General features: G+C 33.5%; 1 protein-coding gene across 15 annotated transcripts in view; it reads left to right on the top strand.

Annotated features, from left to right (window-relative positions):
* Positions 1-27,425, top strand: part of SOX5 (SRY-box transcription factor 5) — a 955,660-nt gene that overhangs the window by 548,658 nt on the left and 379,577 nt on the right. For 4 of the 15 annotated variants that reach the window (XM_079142030.1, XM_079142033.1, XM_079142031.1 and 1 more), the window contains exon 1: positions 24,618-24,816. The exons of 8 other annotated variants lie outside the window; for them this stretch is intronic. In XM_079142030.1, coding sequence (XP_078998156.1) covers positions 24,779-24,816 — 38 coding nt within the window. In that variant the 5' untranslated portion in view covers positions 24,618-24,778. Of the gene's footprint in view, positions 1-24,616; positions 24,817-27,425 lie in introns of those variants that run through there. 3 more of the 15 variants (XM_079142032.1, XM_079142029.1, XM_079142028.1) reach the window with 1 other exon arrangement.

The following is a 27,425-nucleotide window of genomic DNA, read 5'->3' as shown; positions in this document are numbered from 1 at the left end:
AGTATCTGGACTAAATTTTAATAGGGTTAGTACTAATACGTGTGGGGAACCTTGTGGCTCAAGAGGAACAAGCCAAGAAAGCATCTGTCTGTTCTTCCTCCCTTTCTCATCACAGGTGGTCTATGTAAAATAATCACATACATTTTGTCTTTAGCACTTTCAACCACCTTTCACACTTCTTCACCTTTCTTTATCATGCAGGTTGAGAATTACTTATCCAAAATGTTTGGGATCAGATGCATTTCAAATTTTTATCTTTTCAGACTGGGAACTACTTGCAGGTACATATTGAGATATCTTGGGGATGGGACCCAAGTCAAAGCATGAAGTTCATTTACGTTTCATGTACAAATAGCCTGAAGATAATATTATACAACATTTTTAGCTTGCTTTTATTTCAACTGAGACATGACATATGAGGTCAGGTATGGAATTGCCCATGTGGGATCCTTTTAGTGTTAAAATTTTTAATATTTTAGAGCATTTCAGGTTTTGGATTTTGGGGTAACCTTTGTCATTTTTTTTGTTTCCTCAGACTTTAGTCTTACCAATTCTCCTTCTTTATAGATTCAGAGCGATGAAATATTTTTAACCTTTGTTTTAAGACAGTCTATAAGTGACTGAAAAGCTTTGGAGAGGTCCAACAGCCATCTCACCAAGCTTTGTCAAACTAGTATCAGTTTCTTAATAAATTTGACAAAATAGGTTTTAGGTTTATTTAATTCCAGAGAGAATAGTTTTTTCTATAATCAGTTCAGAGTATAGTATTTTATAACTATCCAAGTATTTTATTGAGTTCTATGCTCTGAAAGAATTTGTTACTCTACTTTTATTTTAAAATCAACTATTTGAAGAGATAAAAATTGGCTTTTTCTTTCAATTTATAAATTTATACTAAATGTAAATTTTTATTTTTTCATTGTGCTTAATAGCGACAGTGAGTTATATTGATTATATTATGAGGCTGATGTTGATAGTGGAAGCAATATGTCAATTCTAATTTTTTCATCAGGACTTTGCTTATAAGTCTTTGAAGAAGGATTATCTTTTGTTACGGTAAGTAATAAGATGAGCTAAATACAAATTTCAGAATATAAAACTATAGATTTCCTTTCTGATCTTTAATAATAGCAAACTTGTAGAGAGCACATTTTGTTTCTGGCATTTTTCTAAGCATTGTATGTATATGATGATGATTTTGTTCTTAAAAATAATCCTATCAAATGAGGATTGTTCTATCATGCTCACTTTACAGATAGGGAAACCAAGGCACCGTGCATGGGTAATAAGTGGCAGAGGCAGAATATGAACCCAGACAATCTGGACATCACACTGCTCCACGAGAAGGGAACATACCCCATTCCTAAGCTTCTGTAATACAAGTGGTTCACAGTAGGCAATAGTGACCATAATAAAGACAAAACAACCATAATTCAGTACAACTACCCAACCAACTAACGCAGATGATTAAAAAAAAAATCATATCTGGATACTTGAAGAATCAATATGACTTCAATCAATGATTTGGAATTTGATCTTTCCAGCTTTATACTTAATCTTACTTTGAGTTTCAAATATATGTATTTATATGGCAAATTCATCTTAAGAATTTAGTCTGGTGTGACTATTGTTATTGTATTGACCTGTCAGTAAGAAAGCAATATAAGATCTAGCTGGTGTTTTTTCATTTGCTATGCAACATTTTAAGATACTTTCAAATCTTTTATTAAGATAAAAGATTTGGAATATTTTCAAATATTCCACATTAGGTTATATGACTATCTTTAGTGACTAGGAATCTAATATGCCTACTTTAGGTATAAGCAATTAATCCAATTAATTTCACTTATTATTGTAACTGATAACAAATTTGTTCAAAATCTCCAAAATAACAATGTTTGATTTAGAATGATTTGTCTTATATTTTGCTTTAATTTTAAAATTGTGCAAAAGCCATACACAATCAACAGAAACTGTACTTGGAATTTTTAGCTTTGCTCTTTTCCTGGGCTAGTGATATTCTGTGATTACTCTCAGTCATCCACATAGTCATGAGGGGAAACAACCAGTACTCTCCAGTATAGTACATTGCTAAACTGTGCTGTTCAACAGGGGATGTGTGTTAGGCCCCTTTGCAACCTACAAGATATTTTTAATTTACTGTGGATTTATTGGGATTTAACTGCACTGTAAGCTGAGGAGCATCTGTATAAGTGAAACAAGTGACTAGGTTAACCTTATCATCTAATAGAAGTGATTTACTTTCATATTGAGATATTAGTTTCTTTTTTGGCATCCTGCGTTCGTAAGTTTTTTCCCAAACATTTCTAGAACATTTTTTCCTTAATATTTTGTCTTCACTTATTTTCTCATGACAAATTTTTATTTTTATTCTCTTTGAAATTTCCTTTAAAACTTCATTTTTACTACTAGAGTTTTCTTAATTTTACCATTCCTGAAACTTTATACCCCAATTTTTTTCCTGTTCTACTTCAATCCATTTATTTTAAAATTATGATCCCACAAATTACTTTTCTCTTTCATTTTCTTCCAAAATGATTCATTCTCTTATTTACACTATCTTCCTGCTATTGTTGCCCAGAAGCCTGGTGGTTTTGGAGAATTGAAAAATGGATCTAACTCTATAAAGATTTAATGTAGGTTTTGAAAACACAGATAAAATCATTTTGAATTTATCTATCTACACTGATTTTTTTCCTATAATCTCTTCATCTTGAAATGCTATCAGTTTTTCTATGTGACACATTTTTTTTAAACTTGGAATGAGCATGTAAAATTTCTCTGAGTCACATAATGTAAACAATAATAGAGTCAATAAGTACACCCAAAATATGAAGAGAAAAAAGGGATTAAAATTATTATGTCAAAGAGATATCCAAACTCCCACGTTGATTTCAGCATTATTCACAATAGCCAAGATATGGGAACAACTGATGAATTCATTAGTAGATGAATAGACAAAAATAATGCAGGGTACACACATAATGGAATAGTATACATCCTTAAAAAGAATGGAATTCTGGGACTGGGGTTGTGGCTCAGTGGTAGAGCACTTGCCTAGCACATGCAAGGCACTGGGTTCTAATCCTCAGTATCACATAAAGATAAATAAATTAAATAAAGATCTTTTGTCCATCTACAACTAAAAAAATTCAAAAATTTAAATAAAAGAATGATATTCTGATCATTTGTGACAGTGTGGGTATATCTGAGGGACATTAGCTAAATCAAATAAGCCAAGCACAGAAAGAAATGCTGTAGATCTCCCTTATATAAAAAGTCTAAAAATGTTCATCTCATAGAAAGGAAGGTGAAAAGGTGTTTACCAGAGGTGTGGGTAGAGGGAGAGATAGAGAAAGGGGAGATGTTAATCAAAGGGTACAAAGTTTCAATTGACTGTGGAAATAAGTACTGTGGTGATTACATTTTAAATTAATAATATTTCAAATTTTCTAATAGATTTTTAACATTCTCACTGCCAAAAAACATTTGATGAGGTGAGAGATCTGTTAGTTAGGTTGATTTAATCTTTCTACAATATGCATAGGTCAAAACATACATTATATCCTATATTTACATAATTATTGTCAATTTAAAAAATGGTTTTATTTAAAAACCACAAAAAGAAATAAAAAGAAAAAAATTTAGGGATTCCCTCCCCCCAGGATATTTTTAGTGACTTTGCTTTTTAGTTTTGTAATCTGAGTTACACTAACAAATTTATGATCAGTTTCTGACTCCTAAGTAGAAATACTCAATTGACATTGTAGCTTGAGGGAACACTGATATTACTGGTCTTTTTATTTCAAACTGTAGTCCTTCATTCGGTTTTAGAGTTTAAGGTCTTCTTGTGGGTCTTTTGGCTTTTCCCCATCCTTTAATCAAAGCAGTATTATTTTTATCTCATATTTTGGGATGCTATGTAAGACTTGATTGAATGCCCAATACATATTTACTCAGTACAAGAATGAAATACAGCATTAAATTTTTGAGAAGCATTAACTTACTCTAATTCTAATTCTACGCCTCTTATAAAATTTTTTAGAGCCTCAGTTTTTTTCACTGATAAAATGGGAATAATAAATACTTGTTTTATCTATTGAAAAAATATGTAATAGAGTGACATAAAGTATTTGGACAATGGTTAGCATGCAGCAACTCTCAATCTGTTGGGTTTTTTCCCCCTTCCCAAACCTGTTAATTGGCAAAATAATTAACATACTTGGGAAGGGTAAGGAAATTAACGGATATTGTTTTTATTCAAAAAATACAAGAATTATTTAATAAGCACTTTTAGTTTCTTCAAGTAACAGATTATGACGTTTACATTTAACTTGTAGACTTGGAAATGTGAAAACATTATCTGCACAGTTACTGTCTTCTGTAAATCAAAGATCTAGTTTACATGTTTAAGTAATATATTCTTAGGGTAAATGCACTGCAGGGGAAAGGACAGTGGAAATTGCAGTTGATATCTCCATGGATAAATTTATGTTTGTTAAACAAATATGAGTCAGTTGATGTACCTACAAGGTTGGATATAAAAATATTAGTAGGAATAATGGAAAATATCAAGTATTAGGATATGGAAAAATTAGAGCACTCATACCTTGTTGGTCAGAATGCTACCTAAGAGTGAGGTGGTTTCTTAAAAAGTTAAATGTAGATTTGACATATGACCTAGTAGTTCCACTCCCAATCATATACCCAGAAAAACTGAAAACAAGGTCTTAGGTGCTTGTACACCAGCGTTCATTGTAGTAGTATTCACAATAGCCAAAAGCTGGAAGTAACCCAAATGTCCATTAACAAATGAATGGATAAACACTATGCTGTATATTCATACAACACAATATTATTCAGTCATGGAAAGAAAGGATACATGCTACAATGCAGATAAACCTCGAAAACTTCATGCTAGGTGAAATACACCAGACACTAAAGGACAAACACGGCATGATTGCACTTAATGTGAAATGTGTGTACAGACAGATTTATAGAGAGAAGAGGTAGATTAGAAATTACCATAGACTGGGGGCAGAGGGGTGGGGAGTTGTTTATTGGTTATAGAAGTCTCTGGGGTGATGAAAATGTTTTGGAAATATATAGTGATAATGGTTGCACAGCATGGTGAATATAATTAATGCCACTGAATCATACACTTGAATTAGCAAATCTTATGCCAAAAATTTTAAAAATAAATCATGTCCATATACCAAGACCATTTATTTATTTATAAGGTGAATTGTATGATTTCACCTCAGTGGGTCAATTGTAGATATGGAAGTTATATCTCAATAAAGCTGTTTAAAAAAAAAGGAAAGAGAAAATGAGTCAACAGAAAGTTTGTGAGGTTCTCTTTTATGTGGAGGAAGGGAGTCATTACTTATTCATTCCTGTGCTAGGTGGTAGGATAGACCATACTGGCAAAAGTAAAGTGTAAAATGGAATGTTTCTACAATTAACCTTTGCATAACAAGTGTGTTATATGTTACCAGGGTCATTGTATGCATGCTGACATGCTGTCATGCTAAAAAGGCTTACATGGTCTATATAACTTCATGGAAAGTTCAGTTAGGGAGAGGAGAGGATAGGTAACCTCAAATCTTTGGGGTTCTTGTTGATACACAGTCATTGTACAGCTTTGTTCACACACTTATTTGTATCCTTGAGTTCAAGCAAAATATTTTCACTATTTATTTGTTGGCTTGGTAGTAAAACTAAGTTATGCAGCCTTGAACCAGATACATCCCTCTCTGAACTGGCTCCTGACTCTAGAGTCTGGTTATCTTACTATTGTTCTACATATGAACTTTTATACCATATGAAGCTGTTGCTTTTCACTTTGAAAATAGTTGTAGCATTTACTGTTGATTATTTCAACAATGAAGAAAAAGTCTAGCTCCTAAGTGAACTAAAGGTAAAGGAAAGTTAGCCAAAGTAGGTAGAATTTAAATTGAAATTTGAAATAGCACTTAATCCAAAAAGTAAAACTTTTGTGATTAGAACTTGACAGCAGTAAGGAAGTCCTTGTGCACATAGTAAGAGTTTGGTTTTATTCTAAGTGATAAGTTGAAGATTCTGAAAATTTTTAGGCATGTTAAATAGCATGATTAGATTATTTCTCTCTCTCTCTCTCTCTCTCTCTCTCTCTCTCTCTCTCTCTCTCTCTCTCTCTCTCTCTCTCTCTCTCTCTCTCTCTTTGAGGAATATCCAAAAAAGAGATTTTTTTTGTGGAGGGGGAGAAAAAAAAGATCAGAGAAGCCAAAAGTAGGTAGAGATACGACTAAGAACATTATGATTTTTAAAGAACAGTTGGTAATGTTTTAGATAATTGTTGCAACAATGTACAAATGATTGAAGATATACTTAGGAAGCAGAACTAGAAAGATTTGGAGACTGACTAGTTTTGGGAGAGCAAACATGGGGAATGTCAAGAGTAAAAGAATTCTAGGTTTGGGGCTCAAGCATTTGGGTGGATGTTTTGATTCCATTTGTCATGATAGAAAATTTGGTGTGCAGCATAGAGAGATGTTGAGTTCATGGGACATGTTGGGTTTTGATATAAGTGCCTCTAAGGGGAGATGCAAAGTTAGAAGAGAGGTTTGAGATAGTAATATTATTTTTGAATCTTGACATTTAGATGTTATTGAAACCAAGAGAATAAATGAAAATTGCCCAAGGGGAGTTGGAAGTGTGAGAAAGAATACTCAGACCAAGCATCTCAACATTCAAAGATTGAACACAGGAAGAACAACACTCAATGAAACCCAAGACAGGGTAGATGGAGAAGCAGGATGAGAAACAGGGTTCCTGCTGCATGGAAGTAGAGAGAAGACAGCATTGAATAAAGGATGGCATGACCATAGTCAAGTTGTATAGAAACTGAAGTTTCCCTGGATTTAATAATGTGGAGGTTAATCTTGGAAATAGGAGTTTTGGTGACACTGAAGGTGAATCATACTCGATTTCACTGAGAAGTGAGTTTATGGTGGCTATGTCTTAGACATCCCTTTGTGAAAATTCAACTGAAATGGAGAAAGGAACTACCAGAAACATGGCAGAGTCTGTGTTCTGGTATCTGCTACTTATTGTACCTTTACAGATCACTTACACATCTCTGGTTCTGTGCCCTAGTCTATGTGACTGTAGCAATACAAACAATAATGCCCCTCTCAAAGGGGTCAAAGGAGAACTAATGAATACAAAGTGTAACAGGGTTTTACTAATTAGTGAGCACATAATGAATTGGAGCTGTGATTATCATTGAGCTGGATATTATAATATCTTTGATATTATAGGGATCTTCTTAGCCACAAAACTAAACTTATTATTCTTAGAAAAAGAAAAACACTAACTAGGAACACCAAAGTCAGGAAAATCAGAGGATATCAACAGGACAAAATAAGGTTAGCTTATCTTAAACAATTGTTATTATTTACTACAAATCCTTAGTTAAGAAGTCTTTCCAATTCTTCTCTTGTACTTAAACATGCAGTTATTATTTACATTTCCTATTTATCCCACAATATTTTATTTCAGGGATAAGATGTAAGTACTTAAAATGTAGTTTGTTACAACCACTGACTTAAAATTATTGTGAAACTGTTTTTAAATTATTGCTTTCAATCAGAAAAGCAATTTATCTGAGGAATATTCTACATAACACGTAGACTCTCTGTCTTCTTACTTTTACTATATGTTGCATATTTTCTGTATGATTTTACAAAAAGAAACTTATTTGCAGTGTACTAAGTCACTAGATTAAGAAATAGTTTAAAATATTTTTCACGATTACTTAATATATTTCCTTTTTATGTATGTTCAATATGCCATTCAAAAATATCAGTTGAGCTTTTCACTTTGCTCAGTTTCAATTGTCTTTTTATGCTGAAATGCATCTATTTAAAACACACACATTTCTCACATTACAATTTAAAATGTTCAGTTCATCACTATGGACCCACCTAGTGTTGACTTTTCAAATTCATTCCCTTACAGTGTGTGTATGCTTCTGCTATACATCATATAAATCATGTAAGTGAAAAAATGCTTAAATAATCTTAATATTTAAAAAAAGTTCATTTCAGATGCTTAATGTTTTTGTTTCTTTTCTCATGGTATGCATTGTATGCAGCATAAACAATCTGAAAATAATTGACTATGGGTTAAACATACAGCTTCTAGAAAGCATCTTATTGCTCTTTTCAGAATGATTCACTCAAGAGGAAAATAAAATCACTGATGAAGAGTAGTAGTACTGAAACTGGTCATTTTACAAAGGAATTTGTGTGGTTTATTTTATATACTAAAGTTACTTTTCTGAGTTTACAAACAATACTTTATTGGGTTCAATATTCCTAACACTTATGTTGCATTTGATAGCTCATGAAACATTTTTTTGTTTGTGCTATAATATTGAAAGGATTATGATAAGGTATTGTTGTCACCCCAAATTTAGAAAGGCTGCTGAAGGTCAGAACTAGGATTTGAACCTGTGTTCCTTTACTTGACATAAAAAATGTTTGTGTCTATGCACTATATTGCATTGCTTCTGAGATTTCTACATATAACTCGATACATATCTATTATAGGTAACTATGTACAGATGGTCTCCAAGCTATGATGGTTCAACTTATGATTTTTTTCAACTTCATGATGGTGTAAAAAGCAATATGCCCACTCACAGAAATTGTACTTTGAATTTTGATCTTTTCCCAGGCTACTGTTATGCCATACCTGTCTTGAAGAATATTGAGCAGCAGGGGCAAAGCATAGCTCCCAGGTTAAAAAATTGATACTCTGCAGTGAACTATGGGGCTGAATAGTATTAAGCTAGGTGTATTAAATGTATTTTGATTCATGATATTTTCAATTTTAGGTGGGTTTATTAGGGTATAATCCCATTGTATATTGAAGAACAACTGTACCCAGTAGGTACATTATAAATATTTAATGTAAAATTTGGCCTGTTATTGTATATAAAGTGTTAATGCTCAGAAATTGGCCCATTTGCTAATTAAGTTAATAAAATTTAGCTGTACTGGGTAGTTCAATATATTTTTCTTCATTGCATTTCTTTAATCTCACTTCTGACCAGATGAACTGTTTTATTTAAATCAATTTAATTTTTATGCATTCATTTTCATCCCAATATAAAACATATTAATTAGAGTTTATAGTGAAAATCATAATCTCCTGGCACAAAATTTCCTGCCTTTCTTTTTCTGCCTAAACAGAAAAAAAACTAGTTTCTTCATCCTTTCAGGGAGACATTAAAAAAAACAATACAAACTATTTATGCTAAAAAAACCTCTTGTTGAATTCACTTGCATTTTTGGTTACTGGGTTTCATTCAAGAAATGTAGTGGTGATGGTGGTGTGGATTAGTTATTTTTTTTTTTTTTTTTTAAGTATTGAACTTCTATCTTATCTTCCCTCACTAACCTACCCCTCAACTTCACAGGACTGAATATGTCTCTGGGAAGGTCGTTTATGCTTCTTTGAAATCTTGAATAAATAATGACATAAACTGCATCAAGTGACAGACCACGCAGATATTTCTACAGCTGACTAGCACTGTGATCTGGACTCAAGGTGCTACAAAGGCAATTCTAAGAATTCAAAGATCTGCCTCCTAGGTCTGAATATCTGCAGAGTAGTTGAGTTAGTTATGCTCAGGGAGCAACACAGGGGATTGTGAACCCTCATCCCATCTACAGATAAGAAAGTTGTCTAGTGCTAGGTACTTTACTTCTACTTTTTTTGCCTGATGCCCCCATCACCATCTAACTTCAAACATGCTCTGTGCTCATCAAGCAAAACCAAAGGACTAGCTGATGGACAGCTAAGCATTTACCTTAAGCATGGCAGGGCAGGTCTGTGCATGCTCAGACACAAGATCATGCTTAGTTTTCAGGTCACTGAAGATGGTCCCAAACTCCAATTCTGGGTACTGAGTATGAACAATTTCATAGGCTCCACAAGACCAGTTGACCGGCAGTGGCCTCCATTAGGATAATCCATCTGCTGTGCAATAACTGGCATAGAGTTCAGGGCTCATCATGGTTGTGAATGTTAACATGCACAGTGGTGCATGCCCAGCACATCCCTTCCTGCCTTGCTCCGCAGAGCTGCTGGAAGTTCAAGGAACATCACTCTGGTTATGGACCCTGGCCTGTATGGAGGTCTGTGCCCCTAGTGGCGCCTTCTTCAGGTTTAGATTTTTTGCAAAAGCCAGATCAACCTGTTGACTTTGTGTTATGGGTAACTATCCAGAATCCTTTCTTAAGGTGATCCTTAATTTTAAAGATACACAGATCAGATACTTGTATATGTATACTAATTTGGACACAAATACATTTTTATTTAAAATAGTCAAAGCCATTTTTGCTCTATTTGATATACTTTAAGTGCTTGCAAAACACAGAGGCAAGTGATTGTACTGAATTACCTGGTCTATTACTTTCATAAATAGCAGTAATAAAGCACATAGCAAACACTTAGGGAAGCATTCATTGCTGTTCTGGAGTTTATACATCTAAACAATGACAGTCTTCTTTAGGAGTATATTATGTATGTCCCCTCTTCATGGTTGGCCTTGAGGGAGATGTGAACATGTTGTTTAATGTGGACATTCTATATTGGTACCCCTATGCTAACAGGACAACTTTGTGTCTTTCAAGGAACCATAAAGTAGTGATTGAAATATTTATTTATTTTTTTTCTTCCTAGGGAATGGATGCAAAATGAATAAAGGAGATATAGTAAATGTCTCTTCTGAGGAATACATGAGAATTATGGAAAATATGAATATGGAGACATTTATAAGCATTTAATATATTGAGAGTGAAAAACTAATAATAGGAAAAAAGGCAAATGTAATAATTGTGGCATTTTATGGTATGTGTTATATTTACAAGGGTCTATTTTTTTAAATGTTTTAACTTTATTTTATTCTTTTGTTTTTGTATGTGGTGCTGAGGATCTAACCAAGTGCCTCACACATGCTAGGCAAGCACTCTACCACTGAGCCACATCCCCAGCCCCAAAAGTATCTATTTTAAAATCTTTCAAATAATCATATTTATCTCTCATAGCATATCTTGATTCATTTATACAGCCATTTAGAATCATTTCAGTGTAATGTTTTTCAAACCATTCTTTGGAGAGAGATTTGATAGAATAATCATTTATCTCAATTCTGCTCCAAACCCTCCATCCATTCGCAAACTCACCCCTATTCTTTAATATTTCTGTTCCAAAAATTTTTGTGTGTTTGTTTTTGAAGAAGTATTCTGAGGTTAAAAAGCTTGAAGAAAACTGCTTAAATTTTTATTTACCAGTTTTAAGTAGTTTACGAGTAGCCTGGGTTTATTTCAGAGTGCTTATTTAAAGTAGTTTTCACCTCAAATGCAAACACTACACACTGAGTAAAATTCAAAGTCTTTCACCTTTTTGTACTTCATTCATTCATGCATGTATACATAAGAGATTCAGGATAAGGCAGTTGTAATCCTGTCAAACATATCCCTGAATGCTCTCTAAGTTCAGATTATTAAATTAACCAGTCTAGTTCCCTCTGATACTGAAATTTGCTCTTTTGAGGATATGTTGCATCTCTTGTTAATTTTTTTAGACTATAGTTGTGCAGCCAGAACAGCATATATGTGACAGAAAAATGCAATTATATGTATTTGATAAGAATTATAGAGAAATAGAAATAAGGTAAATGTATTGTTTTGAAATCATAGAACATGACTGCTATCTCATTTGAAGTTTTCATGACTAGTTTTGTGCTCAGGCAACATATGAGTAAAATATCTTTCTGTTTGTTTAATTGGGTTAAGAATTTACTTAAATATGTTTTAGAAGTTTTCTTTTTTGTACACAAATACACCCATTAGACTGCCTTTTATTAAATAGTACAGTTTTCATATAAAAGATTGTGATTGCTTTCCTTAAACCATACAAAATTTGGTATCTTTTACATATGTGGTAGTACTTATTGTTCTCTTGCCTTGCTTCTAGAATATCAGAATGATAAGGGAAAATCATTAGATTCTCTCCATTTAATTTAGCAGTTTAATTGAACAGAATCATCATGATATTTTCTTTTAGTGAATTGTGGGTTTCTTTTTGAGTGAATCAAAATGCTTAGGTTGCTTATGAGGTTCAGCCCTTGGCATAATGTCACTCATGATTCCTATAGGACATTGAAATAAAGCAACAGGAAAATCTATCAAAATGGAATATTTTTAGATCAAAAGTAAGATTCAGATCATTTCTATTAGAAGAAAAGGACAACAATGGGCATTGCGTACTTGCTCAGTTTAAACGCAATCAAAATGGCAGTGACTGCCTAATTGCCAAAATAGCATCTGGCCACATGGAAAGATGGGATAGCAGTTGTATTTGACAAGGATTATTGCCATTATGAAATTAATAAAGAGGTCCATTATGTTATGAAAGCAAAAGCTAGTCCATTAGTTTTTCTCAAAAATGTTATTTTTTTTTTTTTAATTTCAGCATTTATTTTTCTCTCACTAATGAATATTTTCCTGGAGTATGCCTTCTGTTGATACTTTTCTTTTTCTGATGCAGTTCCTAATATGGAAACCCCATATCCTTTTTAAAGTCTTTCTTATGAAAAGCAATCAAATATGTGCAAGTATGTATGTGTGTGTGTTTACAGAGTGGTCAGAGAGGGATGTAGAATTTATGGCTCCATTTTTGCCTAAGATGAGCTGTTCTCCTGTTCTTTTAAGAGTTCTCTCTTACCAGTGACTACTTGCCAAAATCAATGGTTTTTTTAAATAGGTCTCTTTATTTTTTAATTCTTGGTGTTTCTGCTTTCTTGAAACTTTATCCTTTCTGTAGTATTTTATTCACATTATCACATAGCTTTTTATACTTATGAAATCAGAATCACTTTTCCTCTCTTTTACACACTTCAGTGTAACATTTCAGTCACTAAGTTGGAAAATTCTAAGAGGTGTCCTATCTTTATGTCAGATTCGAAGCAGCACATCACTTTGCCCACCCAAATGTCCTAACTTCCAAATGTCTGTCAATTACAATCTTTTTGTCACTGCAGTTTGGCACTCCACCTCACATCATTTCTCATGTTTTAATCCTCATCTAGGGTGTGCTTCATTGAGGAAGTAATATTTAACTTAGATGTAAAGTTGAAGGTGGAAACAGATTATACAATAACCTAATAATAATGGAGCTTAGAGACCCAAAGTCCTCTGATTTTTCTTCTGGTGGAGGATGCCATGGTATTTCAATGCCGCACAATGGTCTCGAAAATCCAGTGATGAAAGACAAGCATCTATCTTTACAGAGCATAGAGTTGAGTGATGTGAATTTATGATCTACTGGGTATTATAGAATAAGAATAACAGGAACCCATGAGGATTAATACATTACAAATCTTTGAGAGTGAGTAGAAAATAGCCTGATCAGTTGGAGGAAGAGGGCATGGAAGATATCCCAGAAGTACTGTATTGTACAGACATAATCATGGATAGAAGCAACTCTAAGCCTTGTGCCATAACTCTACCAGTGCAATGTACAAGAAGTTCTTGATATGTAGGGAGAGATAAAGTTGTGTAAAGAAACCAGCCAGAACATGAAGAGTGAGACTGTGTTGAGGAGTTTGTTTACAACTATCAATTATCTCTCAAATTTGAATTATATCCTAAAATTCATATATATCTAAGTATGTATTTACTGGGTCTATAAACTTCAGTTAAACATTTATTTCATATACATTGTATTTTATGCAAATATATTTAAATTGAAGTATATCATGGATGAAAGTTTTGGACTTTCTAGCAGTTAAATTAATTTTTAATGATAAAAATGACATAATTATTCACAAGCCTCTGAAAGCACATCTGTCTAGTTTTGAGAAATTCTGTATAAAGTTGATAGATAACCACTAAGGCCTGTTTAGTTTAATTATGTGTCTATTGAATTATTTGATTAATTTATATTTAACTTTTAAAAAGAAACTTATAATGTACAGCTGTATAGTATTCCATGGTGTTGTTTTATCTTAATTATTGGACCTTTGGGTTGTTACCAATCCTTTGATATTACAGGCTGCTGTATAGTGATTCACTTTGAATATATAAAATTCTGCACATGTGAAAGCATATTTCTGACATAAATTACCAGAAATGAAATTGCATTTGTAATTTTGTTGGCTATTTCCAAATTGCTGTCCATAAGGCTTATATCAATATACATTTCTTCTAGTAATATATGAGAGTTCCTCTTCCATAAGTCACAAACAGACTGTACATGTTTGTAAGCTTTTTCTGTGTTAACAAACAACCCTGCTCTCTCTGTGGATTTTAATTTTTTTCTTGCATATGTTACATGAGGGTTCTGGGTTGGCTGTGGGTCAGTTGCATGTTGGCTTGATTGGAGTGGGCTGGGTTCCATTTGGCTCCAAGTCCTTTCTCATTCTGGGACCTAGGCTGATGAACTAGCCTCTACCTGGGAAATGCCATTTTCATGGTGGAAGACAAAAACAAGAAAAAGTGACTAGTCAAATCAAACATGCATTTAGAAAGTTCCATATTGCATTGACCAAAACAAATAACATGTCTTAGACAAAGTCAGTATGATAGGAGGCAAACTTCATCTGCAGGGAAGTATTTTAAGGGACAGAACTAATTCTTTATGAATGAATGATATTGTCTAATAAAATATTGATCAAAGGTTTGATTTTTTTTCCATTTTGATAGATTAATATAAGATAATCACCTTGTAGTAGAACATTGCATTTTTATTATAATGAAAGAGGCTGAGGTTCTTTATATGTTTACCAGGTCTTTCCTTTGCTTTGGACAATTTATATTATTTGCCTATTTTATTACTGAGTTTTCTCATTGATTTCAAAGAGCTCTTTACTTATGGAAAATAGCTCTTTCTTTGGATATTGTAGTTGCTGCATTTCATTTTATTTTTATGGTGGTTTTGTTTTTGTTCAGAAGTTCTTGGTGCTTATACTTTTGGGTTTTCTTTTGTTTTATCACTTCTAAATTTTAATCCATTTTTAATAAGATTTTTTCCAAAATTATATTTGTTTGCTCATGTTCTGTTCTGAAAATGTATAATTTTTTTTTCTACATTTATATCTTTGTTCCATTTGGATTTTATATTCCTATTCGTATTGTTCATGAGGCACTCCAAAAGCATTAGTTGAATGTCACCTATTATCATTCACCTCTTTTTCTATTCCATTGGTTTTCAACTTATTTGACACTACATTGTTTTAATCAATTAGACTCTACATTATGTTTTCATTTCTATGAGACTAATCATTCTTCTTTTTTCAGAGTTTTTCTGATTATCCTTATTGATTTTTTTTTCTTAAAGAAACTTTTGAATCAGTTTTTCTAGTATTTTAAACATGCTGATATTTTAATTTTGAACTTACTATATGTATATACTATCTTAAGAATAATTCACATTTTCTATTATCTGATGTGATGCTATCTATCCAGGAACTTGGTATGTCTTTCTGTATTTTAAAGATTTCTTCAGATAGATTTTGTATAGGAGTGAATTAATTCTTTTTGTCACTAAAGCTAATAGGCTCTTTTCCCCCTATTGTGTCTTAAGAACTTTAACTTGTATATGAAAGCTATTGATTTTTACATATTGCTTTGTTTTTCCTACTGTAGTACTGAATTCTCATTGTGCTTCTGGGAATTTTCAATTGATTCTCTAATACATGTTTTATTAAGTACATAAAAGCTAATTCTGAATTCTGAAAGATCAGAAATTGGTCATCTTATTTTGAAATCATTTTTTAAAATTTTAACTCCCAACACAATTTTGTTTTGCAATGTAACACTCTTCTCTCATACTATAAATAGGTTTTGAAAGTAGCTCTTTTATATAGTGGAATAATCACTAGGTTTGTAACAAAAAGATGTGTTCAAATTGCTGTTCTGCCTCATATTAGCTATGGAATCAGAAGCCAGTTTTGTTTTGTTTTGTTCCCTATACTTTCTTTTAATTTGTTGAGAAAAAACTAGACAAATTAATCTCTGTGAAAATTGTCAATTTTTAGTTTAGTTAGTGATGACTTTGTTGTTGTTTATGAAATAGGCAAAAATGTCTATATCCTGAAGTAGGTCATAATTCTAGGTTAAAAATTATGTTTTCACTTCACATTTTACTATAGTGCTCTGCCTAGAAAAGCTGCTTAGTCAAACTTTAGGTATGTCAACAATTACTTGTTCTATGAGTTTTTTTCCTCATAGTGTGCATGAAAATATTCAGAGTATACACACATTATAAGAACAATGTTCATTAAGTTATTTACTCATTAACATCAAGAATAATGGCCCAGCTCTGAAGACTGAATGAATAGGAAGTTGGTTTCTCAATACAGGAAGAGAGCATTCATGACATGTAATATATGATTTCCTTTTCATAAGATATGTAGAATGTCAACTTATCTTACAAGTGCTTTGAGTCTTTTAGGCTATGACTAGTCTTTATAATAGTTTTAGAAATAAATATTTCTGATTTCAGATTCATGATTTCTTTAGAATAAATTAACATTTAGTTGTTTTTATGAGAAATGTGCTGTTTGACACCTACATCGTTCCTCAACTTCAGGGCACTTTACTACTAATAATTTATCTTTTGTCCCTATTTTGAAAGTATACAGTTTAAAAATTAAAATTTTAATATATGTATAGTTGGTTTTGAGAACAGTTATAATGGTTGTATAAATGCCTATTGAGTAAATTACTGCATTGGTTTGGTAATGTCTCTTTTCTTTCTTTTATCATCTTGTGCATAGTCTGAATTATTTTCCAACTTCTGCAGTAATTTATTTTTGTTAACAGTAACATAAAAATGTTAAAAGTATCTGTGTATTTGGTAATTTTTTAGAGTGTCCACAAAATTCTTTTAAAAACTAGATTTTCTCGAACACAATTTGCCTTTGAGAATTTCTCACATCACAACCTGTTAGTTTGTTAATTTTTCATTTGATGCTTTGAAGTTTTGGATAAAGGCACAATTATTTGTATTTATTTTCCCCCACATGCCAATAGCTGTTCTATTAGACATGTAAGGTATTCAATATAGTAAGAAACTGTATTTAATTATTCTCCAAATAAATGAGATAAAGTAATAAATATAATTGTACTTATCATAGAAAATGAAATTAGTGACTTGAAAATGAGTACAAATATTTTTAGATTCACAAACACACTGTTAAGTTATAAAATGAGTTCTTTTGAAAACAGCATCAATTTTTGTGACCAGTTAAGGTTTTCCTGGTCATTTTTAACTGACTTGAACTCACTTATCCTTAATTAGTTAAAATTGTATTTGCCTCACTCTCATATTGATATATAATTTTAGAGTTATGCCATATGTTAGAGGCCCAAAATCAATGAACAATCTTAAAAGTTTTAAGATAAAATGAATACATTGGATGAAACTGAGAAGGATAAGAAATTTTATTTTGGAAGTTAAAAATTGATTTTCAAAAGAGGAAATTATAGGAGAAGTTGAGAGTAGAGAGAGACCTTAGAAATCATATGGCTAAGTTGTTAGAATTGGGCAAGACCAGGTCATTAGCAAGGAAGGAACAGGGCTCTCTTGGAACACAGACCTCTGAACTCTCTGCATAGCCATACATTTCCTGAGTGCTGTTCCACGTCTACACAGTCCCAACATTGTCAATAGGTAACATTCTCATGACTGTGAGTGACCTTTATCTGTCGTTCATTTAGTATACAATTAAAGGAGACTAGAGAACAGATAAGTGCAGTCAACTTAAAAATTGAACATAATTATTCAAATCCTTTCCTGTTTTAATCAGTTGTAGCTCTCATTTTTACTCGGATTAGTTAACATAAAGAAATATTATGCATGTTTACAGTGGGAAAATGTTTCTGAATAATGTGTACCAAGGTATTTTGCAGACATTATCTAATAAGTAAGAACTAAAACCAGTTTCTAGTGATGAAATAGTGCCACAGCTCACTTTGTTGCTACTTCTAGGTAAAATGTCAGTGAAATATGCTCCCTGAATTTTTTCCAGGTTGAAAATTACTATGTAGGAAGTTTGGTGGCCATCAGCACTTTTTAAAGGTACGGTCCCTGGTGGTGCATGCCTGCAATCACAGAGGCTTTGGAGGTGAAGGCATGAGGATCACAGGTTCAAAGCCAACTTCAGCAACTCAGTAAGGCCCTAAGCAACTTAACAAGAGCCTATCTCAATATTGGGGGGGAAAAAAAAAAAAAAAACTTAAAAAGAGGGCTAGGGATATCGTTCAGTGTTAGAGTGCCCCTGGTTCAATCCCTAGTACCAAAAAACAAATAAACAAACAAATAAATAAATAAACAAGCAAGTAATGTTCCAAGTAAATGGCTTCTCTTGATTTATATGAATTGTCCCTCTTAGAAGTCTTCTGATTGGTTCATGTTCTTTTCATCCTCATCAACTAACAACCATTACCCATCAACCTGCCATAAGGAGAAATGATTGTGTATTGAATAAAAATCTAAAGTAAGCATAAATTCAGTTGTTATTATTTTCCTAATTGACAACTTGCACCTGAAATATGTGATTTTGTAAGACAGAATTTCCATTGCAGAGTAGTTATAGGGGAACTAGAAAATCAGCCCTGGGTTTTTCCTGAATTCCAGAAATTATAAATCTATTAGACAGGACAGACCTTAGAAATTTTTCTTAATAGGAAGACCAGAGTCCAAGAATGGTAATACTAATTCTGGTATTTATAGTCACCATAAACAAGATGAAAATACTATTTTTAGCTGTCAGATAAATAGCCATCTTTTATATTAAGACATTTGAGAGAATGATAAAGTCATTGCTTAACCCAACTTTGTTTAAAGTTTGGGCATTCAGTTAGCATTAAAACATACTTATTAGCACTTTCATGTGTTATGTTGTATTTCTGAGATATTAACATGTGTTACCTTTTAATAACTTCAGGGAGAGATGGCATAACTTTGTACTTATTAGTTTTGGGATCTTCCCATTTGTGATGGGATAATATGGCTACAAATCTCAAATAGTTATTTTGACTGTCAAATAAAATACTATAATGTGTTCCCTATAGATGAAAAAAGTGCCCAAACAAAGGCTATCATTTTTATATTATTTCAAGTTACTCTGAAAAAGGAGGTAATAAAATCAAATGGTGGAAGCAATTGCTGGAAGTGACATCAGCTCTTTGAGAGAAGGATAAGACTGGAGTTTCCAAGGTAAAAAAGTATTCTTGAAGAATACTTTCTTCAGATATGTAATATGAGGGCAGTTCATCCTTATGTTCTAAAAAACCAACTGACTACAGAAATAACATGAAAGTAGAAAAACTTTGAATTTGTAGGCTATTTTATGTCAATTCCCTGGCATGTGTATGTTATGGAGGATTGAATTTTAGGTCATTAAAAAATAAGTAGACTGTTGAATTTCTAACATGTTTTCCTAAAGCAGTCCAATATTATAAGATTTGTCTGCTCCAACTCAAAGTGTCTAGCTACATATGATATGTTAGTGGTAAATGATGAGCTTCTTGGGTATGTGGTGAACAGTTTACAGATGGCAGATGTACGTTGGCTAGAAGTTCCTTTTTCCTTTTCTTTTTTCTTTCTCATTTCTCTGTCTCTTTCTCTCCCCCCACCCCACTTTTTTGGGTGGACTTTAAAACCAAAGTAAACCATTCAGAAAAAGATACATTTTTAATGCCTCTTACGTCAGCTTGTCAATATAACTATAGTATTGTCTGACACTAATATGCCTTAGATTCATCATGATTATAGTACTAAAAGTTCTATTTCTCAAAAATAGCCTTCTAATTTTCATGAAGTATGAAAACTAGCTGGATAGTAGGAATACATATCCAATATTAAAGTGTAATCTGTACCTATGACTATAATTTGATTAATTTCAATTATTAAAGTAGTAGATATTTAACAATTCTGTCCTAAACCAAGGGAATAAAATATGTCCTTTTAAAATGAGGGAAGACATATTAGAAATGGTTGCTTGAAATGATACTTGAAAAGTGTTTAAATTTAGAAATCACTTGCTTATGATCTTAAAATTTCCTGTGTTCTCTCTGAGAATTCCCCAGCAGCATTCTCTAGCATATCTTATATTTCCTTTGCCTATGTGACTCTTGTTTTTACATTTGCAATGGAAACAACATGAGTTCTAAAAGCACACTTTTCCAGGTTCATTCCATTTTCCATAATACTGCTGCAGCAGTGGCAAAAACACTCATTAAATACAAAACTCTGCCATGGAGTTTCTTTTGTACTCTGCTTTGTCACCACAGAAGATGCATTTGTTCTCATATATCTGTGTTTGTAGAGCATACGTATATTTCATACCATCTTAAGTGTTGTTCAGGTAGGTTTTCACCTCTGCTTTGGTTCATTTTTGTGTATATTTTGGTTTTAACTTCACTTAAAATATTTACATTGGGAGTTTTGGATGCTAAACAATTAACTTGAAATTTTATTTAATAGTTAATAATGATACACATTACAAAATTTTCCTGAATGATTCTGTTAAATTCATAGTCCATAACAACTTGTTAAGCATTTAATAGATGTTGACTGCTAAAGAATGTCTCCATTCATATATATTATGAAACCTTCTGTAATCCTCCTTAGGATAGTATAGCATACATCACCCTGGGATGTTAGTGCAGATGTAAAGAATAAGACATGTGTGATCAGTTGAACATCTTAAGCTTTTCAGATAATTGATAAAGAATTAAAAATTTATTTAACACACATTATGTTACAGTCATGAGCTATTCAAACATTTTAATATTTAATGTAAAATCAAAACATGATTTATAAGTAACAGTAATTTAATATTAAATGTTGGATTGATTAGATCATAAAATAACCAGGGTCAGTTTAAACCAAAACATTTTAGAACTGTCTTTCCTTTTGCTGGCATCCGAATCTGACAGAAATGTTAATTTGCTTTGTATTCTTCAAATGAAAGAGAACTTCTGCTGTCCAGAGAGGTATATTTTTAAATATTCATCTCATTCAACAATTAAATGTGGTTATTAACTTAGTGACCACATGATTTTATAAAATTTGATTTTTAATAAGTAACATGAAAGTCTTTATAGGTCATGTAAAAAGAGAGCACTATCTTGGGACTTTTCCAGCTCTACATTCTGCAGGATGAGTTTCTTCTTCTGTATTATACTGTCACAAGTAAAACAGGTGATGGAGGATCTGGCTATAAGTAACAAATGAGCTACCAAATAGTTGTGTGACTTTAAATTCCTTTTGACCGTGTGTGAACACAGTGTAAGTTAGGGATGTGCACACCTAACCCTATCTACACTCCGTGAGATCCATGAGCTAATCTATGTTCACCAAGTTCCTTATGAGTTCTGGGTCCCATTATTTCAAATCATCATTATTCGTATTGTCATATTACGTTGGACAAATTTTCTGTCTAGTTCTTAGTCTGTCTTAACTCTGTGCCTAGATGATTGTGCATGAAATAATTTGTTTATGAATGGCTATGGGGATGTTTATAGAACATGCTGAGATCTAAAACTAACTTTCAAATCATTTCACATTTTCCTATATATTCTTTGTGTTTATTGACACATTTATACTTATGTATACACATATTAAACATATATATGTCAAAGATTAGATATTACATATATATCTATATCTATATCTATATCTATATCTATATATATATATATATATATATAATATCTGTCTATCTATACAAAGAGAAGGAAGATCCTGAGATGGGCATCTCTCTTCAGTCTCAAATACTTATACCCTTTCTTACCTGCTCTGGTGACCTTCTGAATTAGAGTTTCAGAGAAACAACCAGAGGTAGTAGCTGTAGCAAGACAGCAGCTGGGACCATACGGATCTCAGCATCCTGCCTTATGGCCATTATCTTTGTTTCTATCTTTATGCTGCCACTATGTCTCCTCCTTGTGCTCTTCCTGCTCCTCTCCTCCCTGCCTCCTCCTCTTCCTGACTCCAGCTCCCATGGCTCCCTGTAACTTACCCATCCTCTTCTTTCATTTTTTTCTATTGATACAAGATGAAACAAGATTCCCTAATTAGAAAAAAAATTAAATATTTTTAAACTGCATGTAGCTCTGTGGCTCCTGTACTCCAATTCCCATAACCAAAATTAACAATAGAAGAAAAATATTATTTTTCTATATATTATCAATTAGAGTGCATTAGATTATAGGTCCCTTAAGGGCTAAAAAATAGATATTTAAAAGAAACGCAACCATTTTCTTATTTTTCTATGTAGAAATAGGTTGTTGCTGTAATAAAAATAATTTGATGATAACTGCAAGAAAAAATAGTGAGTAATATCCCTCCCCCCTCCCCCAACTGCTGAAAATGAAAATCATGTCAGCATCAAGTCATTTTTGCCACATCCCTTGTTAACAGCTTTTTCAGGGTGGGTCATAATTCTGTGTTTTGTTAGTGTCTTAACTCCATAGTGACCTGCTTAAACCTCACTCCACATTGATTTCGTAGTATATATACATATAATTTTTTGGCCATCTTGTGAATGATGGACCTCATTACTAAGTTATCATCAACTTTGTCCAAAAATGTATAAGCTTTGAAGGAATAATATATTTATTAGTATGAGAAAGTTAATAATTGATTTCTCTGTTCTGAATATGTGTGTGGTGTGTCATTGTGTATGTCTAAAAAAGTAAACTTACTGTCTGCCTGTCGCCAGGAAAAAAAAAAAGTGGGACCTAATCAAACTGCTGTGGGGTCAACCCTTGTGGTTTTAAAGGCCCTTAATGTTGTCCAGCTGCAAAATAAAAGGAATTGGGAGGGGAAGTTGGAAGGAGTGGAGGGGGTGGGGGGGATGTGTGGAAAAGAACAGGGAGTCTGGCTTTTATTTTTTTTTTTTTTAAGTGAGTTCAGTGCCAGCCTGGACATTGGCTGTGCAGACTATTGAGCTATTGTCTGCTCCATTTCCAGAATAGCCCCCAGTTAATCACTTCGGCTTTGAAGGGAATTTCCTCGTGGAATTCTCCACAGAAAATCTAATCAACTGACCTGCCCTCTCAACAATGGAAGGCTTTTTTTTCCTCTCTTTCCCTTATTGGGGCGGGCTCTGTAATGTAGCCTTTTGTGCAGAATGAACCCTCCCAGTAGGAGTGGAGAGCGTGTGTGAGTGACTGAGTGTGTGTGTGTGTGTGTGTGTGTGTGTGTGTGTGTGAAGAATGCACACTATCTCATGTTGGTGAGTGTGTGCTTACTCCCTGACCAGATGCTGCGGTGCGGGGCAGCCACCATCTCTGCATGCGTGTCTGTGTAAGTGTCTCTCTCTGTGTGTATGTGCCTCTGTCATTTCATGTCAAAGGTACATTACCTGATTACCTTCCTCGCCTGCCAGATTTTTATCTAGATAATTGGAACTGCTATGGAGGCTGTGCCTTGCCAGCCAGCTTAGGATCTGTAAAGCCACAGTTTGTCCACCTTGTTATCTGTGGCTGCCTGGGCAGAGGAAATTAAAGAGACCCACAGCCAGGGGAGCACTTCCTACCCCTGACCTCCCCAGCCGTCCCCCACAGGAGAGTTTGTCAGTACTATCTTTCCATTTGTATTTTTTGGTTTGGTTTGGATTTTTGCTCGCCCGTGTGTATTATTTTGGCATGTGGTTACCTATTCCCCTCCACATCGCACATCGTGTTTTATGGAGTTTGGAGCTGAAGAAACTTTGGTTGGGTTGCCAGGACATTCGCACCACTTTGTGGAAAGCACGAGCTAACAGTGAGACCGACAGAGTGAGTGACAAGTTGTTTACAGGTTTCCTTGAAGGGGCCTCTGCTATATTTCAATCTGTCAAAGTTGCTTTTCTTCCCTCAGAACAATGCCTGATTGTTGTGTGTGAGTAAGTGTGTGTGTGTGTGTGTGTGTGAGCGCGCGTGTGTGCGTGCTTGTTTCCGTGTGTGCTCCGAGAGAGCCTAGAAAGGGGTGAGAAGGAATAACAATTCTTTGTGTAAAAATGCTATTACTAAATATCTAATCTTTTGCTTAATTAGTTAATAAATGCAATTTGATCCGGTTCCGTTAATATACAGACTTCTTTTTTTAGTCAGCCAGTGCATGTTACAAAATCAAAAAATCATACTTTGTGTGTATGTGTGTATATATGAGAGAGAGAGAGAGAGAGAGAGAGAGAGAGAGAGAGAGAGAGGGAGACTGAGACTTTTATTATTTGGAGGAGAGAGAGTATGGGAGACGTGTTAAATGAGTTGACTTCTCACATTCGGAGATGTCTAGAAGAGAGAATTAAAAGGAAAGGACAGGCACCCTGAGGTTGTCTAGTGCCTTGCAGCCAGAGCGTGCTGCTCAGCTGAAGGGGGGGGGGGGGGGCAGACCCCGCTGCTGGAAGTGCGCTACCCCTTTAAGAGACTGGTCAAGGAGTCCTAGGAGAGAGAGAGAGAGAGAGAGAGAGAGAGAGAGAGAGAGAGAGAGAGAGAGAGAGAGAGAGTAGAGAGAGAGGAGGGGAAGGGGGGGAAGGGGGAGAGAGAGCTAGAGAGAGAGAGAGAGAGATTGAGAGAGAGAGAGAGAGAGAGAGAGAGGAAGAGAGAGAATCAATTGGTTTAGAAGGTTTGGACTCACTTGACAGGTTCAGTTGGAGACGATCATAGGTGGCTGCTGTGACAAAGGGAAATTGTGCTTTTCCAGCATGCTTACTGACCCTGATTTACCTCAGGAGTTTGAAAGGTGAGTGCAGTTTTTTTTCCCCCTAATATATTGAAGTACAACTCTCCCATTTTACAGTAGTCTCTCAATCAGTTGGAAGATGCTCCCCCCAAATGTGCTTCAGCTAGGGCTCCTGCAATCTTGTTAGCAGATTTTTGTTGTGGTTGCCGGGACCCAATTGAACTGATCTGCAAAGTCTCCGAGAGATAGATTTCTGCTCATGTTTTTAGGCTGCGTCCTATAACAGGAAATTAAATGAACATTAAGCATCTTTCTCCCCCACTCACGCTTCTCGCTTCCTCATTCAACTCTCTACTTTTTTCCTTCATTGATATTTTTCTCTCTTTTTCTACACATTTTAAAAATGCTTTTGTGCAGAGTGTTACTGTTTTCCAGCATCCCTGTCTCCTGTAATTTCTGGGGTGACAGAAGGTTTTAGTGGTGGTTAAAACGGAGGCTATAAGTTCCTATTTGATCCTTCCGTAAAACTTTGGAAGCTGCTCAGTAAAGCATATGACCTTTTGTTGATATAAGAGAGCAGAGATTTTTTTCCAAAGAAAATTTAATATCCCAGTATATATTAGTAGATTACACTTGGAGTGTCAAGGGGGGGTGTGTGTAAAAAGTGGGGGAATTGGGGCTGTTCCCTTTCTAAGTTTTAGTGGCCACTTTTTGTGCTAGCTTTCTTAAGTCAGTTTGGTTACTACATTTTTTTCCTTTGGCTAGGATGGTAATAAGTGTATTTGTAATGAAGTTGTTCCTATTTAGAGAAATATGTTCAATATCCTTCCATTTGCTGGTGTTGCAAGTGAAGCAGGGCTTTGAAAGAATTTTAGCCCTCTTCATGTTCCTATAAGTACACACTGCAATTTTTAAATTTGAGTTCTTATCCCAGCATAAGTTCATTTTCTGAACTATAAATAGATTTTTGTTTGCCATTAAAAAGAATTCAAACTTTGTATTCTGTATGGTGAATTAAAAAAAAAAAAAAAAAAAAAAAAGCTAAAAAAAGCCAGGATGCATGATACCCAGGCTTTTTTTTTCATTTTCATGAAAGCTACCTTCTGTATAAACATTTGTTGTATCTGACTATGCAATGCAAGCTAGGTGCTAGACCAGCTGGTTAAAAATATGCTAAGTCAAGCTGTTCATCGCTCAAACGACTGAATTTGATATGAAAAGACGAAAAAAGAAAGGACAAAGATTAAAACATTCTAGAAGTGAAGCAATGGAAGGGAAAGAGTATTGAGAATAAAATAACCCTTGGACATGGCCACATATTTGAGAAGCCAGTATTAGATTAGAGAAAAAAAGTAAAATAACCAACATGCATACTTTAATACAGTCTTTCTCTCATTTCCTCTTTATTTTTAATTAAAAAGTACATCTTTACTCAATAACTCCAGTGAATGATTGAGCTTTCTTAACAGTTTAGAATTAAATTTTTCAAAGTTCTCTACATTAACTCTTTAGTTAGCTTTTATTTACAAATATAGCCTTATTTCCTATGTAGATATTGAAGTTGTTCACATTGGAATATACTATTGCCTAATGTAGCAGTTTGTTAATTTAACACAGTTAAGTTTTCTAGCATGCACAGAGTAGCACTTAAATGATAATTTTCCTTAATTCTAATTATACTTTTTGAAAATAGAATTCTGAGTCTGATTTGTAAGCCTGTTAACAGATTGTTCTTATAAAAAGGTAGTTACATATTAACAGGCTGTAGCTTATTTCTCCATATAAGCAAGCTTCCTGCTGTGAACTTTATTTGTATTTTTTCAATTATCTCTTTTTAAACTAAACTTTTTCCTTTCCTAATCTGATGTTCAAATCTCTTAATATTTTCCTCCTGGTGAGAATTAATTTCTTTCTTTCTGTCTCTCATTCTCTCTCTCTCTTTTTTGTCACCCAGAGGCATGCTTTCTAACTGGCTAATTAAATAAGCAAGTGATAATCAATAGAATTATTAGTATGAATATCATATTTGGAAATATTAGTAGCTACAATAATTGTGGAAAATGTCACACAGTGTAAAATTTCTTAATAATTTCCCCTGTGGTTGTAATTGGTAATACATATAAAAAAATCTCAGTAAACCATTACTATTTGTTTACACTGAATTTGTACGGTGAGTGTATCTACAGTCACTCACAGAGCACATCATGCAGACACAATATTGAATATTTATTTTTTTCAAAGGAGGTTCATATGATACATTTACACTACCACAACAGAATCAGTTTTCTTGCCTTTTCATCTGTTTGCAACTTTTATTGAATAAGTAGGTTTTTCTACTGTCAATTTTTATTCTATTTGCTCACCTGCCATAGATGAGTTTTCACTCAAACTTGGTTAGGAATCTGAAAAGAAGACTTCTAAATTTCTTTGTGAATAGAACTTTGTGTAGAGGACTTAAGGAAGTTGCTTGGGGCTCAGGTATTGTAGAAGTTTACGTGATCTTTTTTGCCTTATTTCATTGGTATTTTCCATCTTCTATTATTATTTCCAACTTGTGGACTATTTGCAACTTAAAGAAATATTCAAAAGGATCAAAAATCAGATTTAATTTTCTGTACATCTGCATTTTTAGCCATAGAAATGAGCATGGTCAATACTGTCTCACTAAT

This window comes from Sciurus vulgaris, assembly GCF_902686455.1.
Source record: "Sciurus vulgaris genome assembly, chromosome: 5".
In the NCBI taxonomy this organism is placed as follows: domain Eukaryota; kingdom Metazoa; phylum Chordata; class Mammalia; order Rodentia; family Sciuridae; genus Sciurus; species Sciurus vulgaris.
This window is presented reverse-complemented; position numbering and strand designations above follow the sequence as displayed.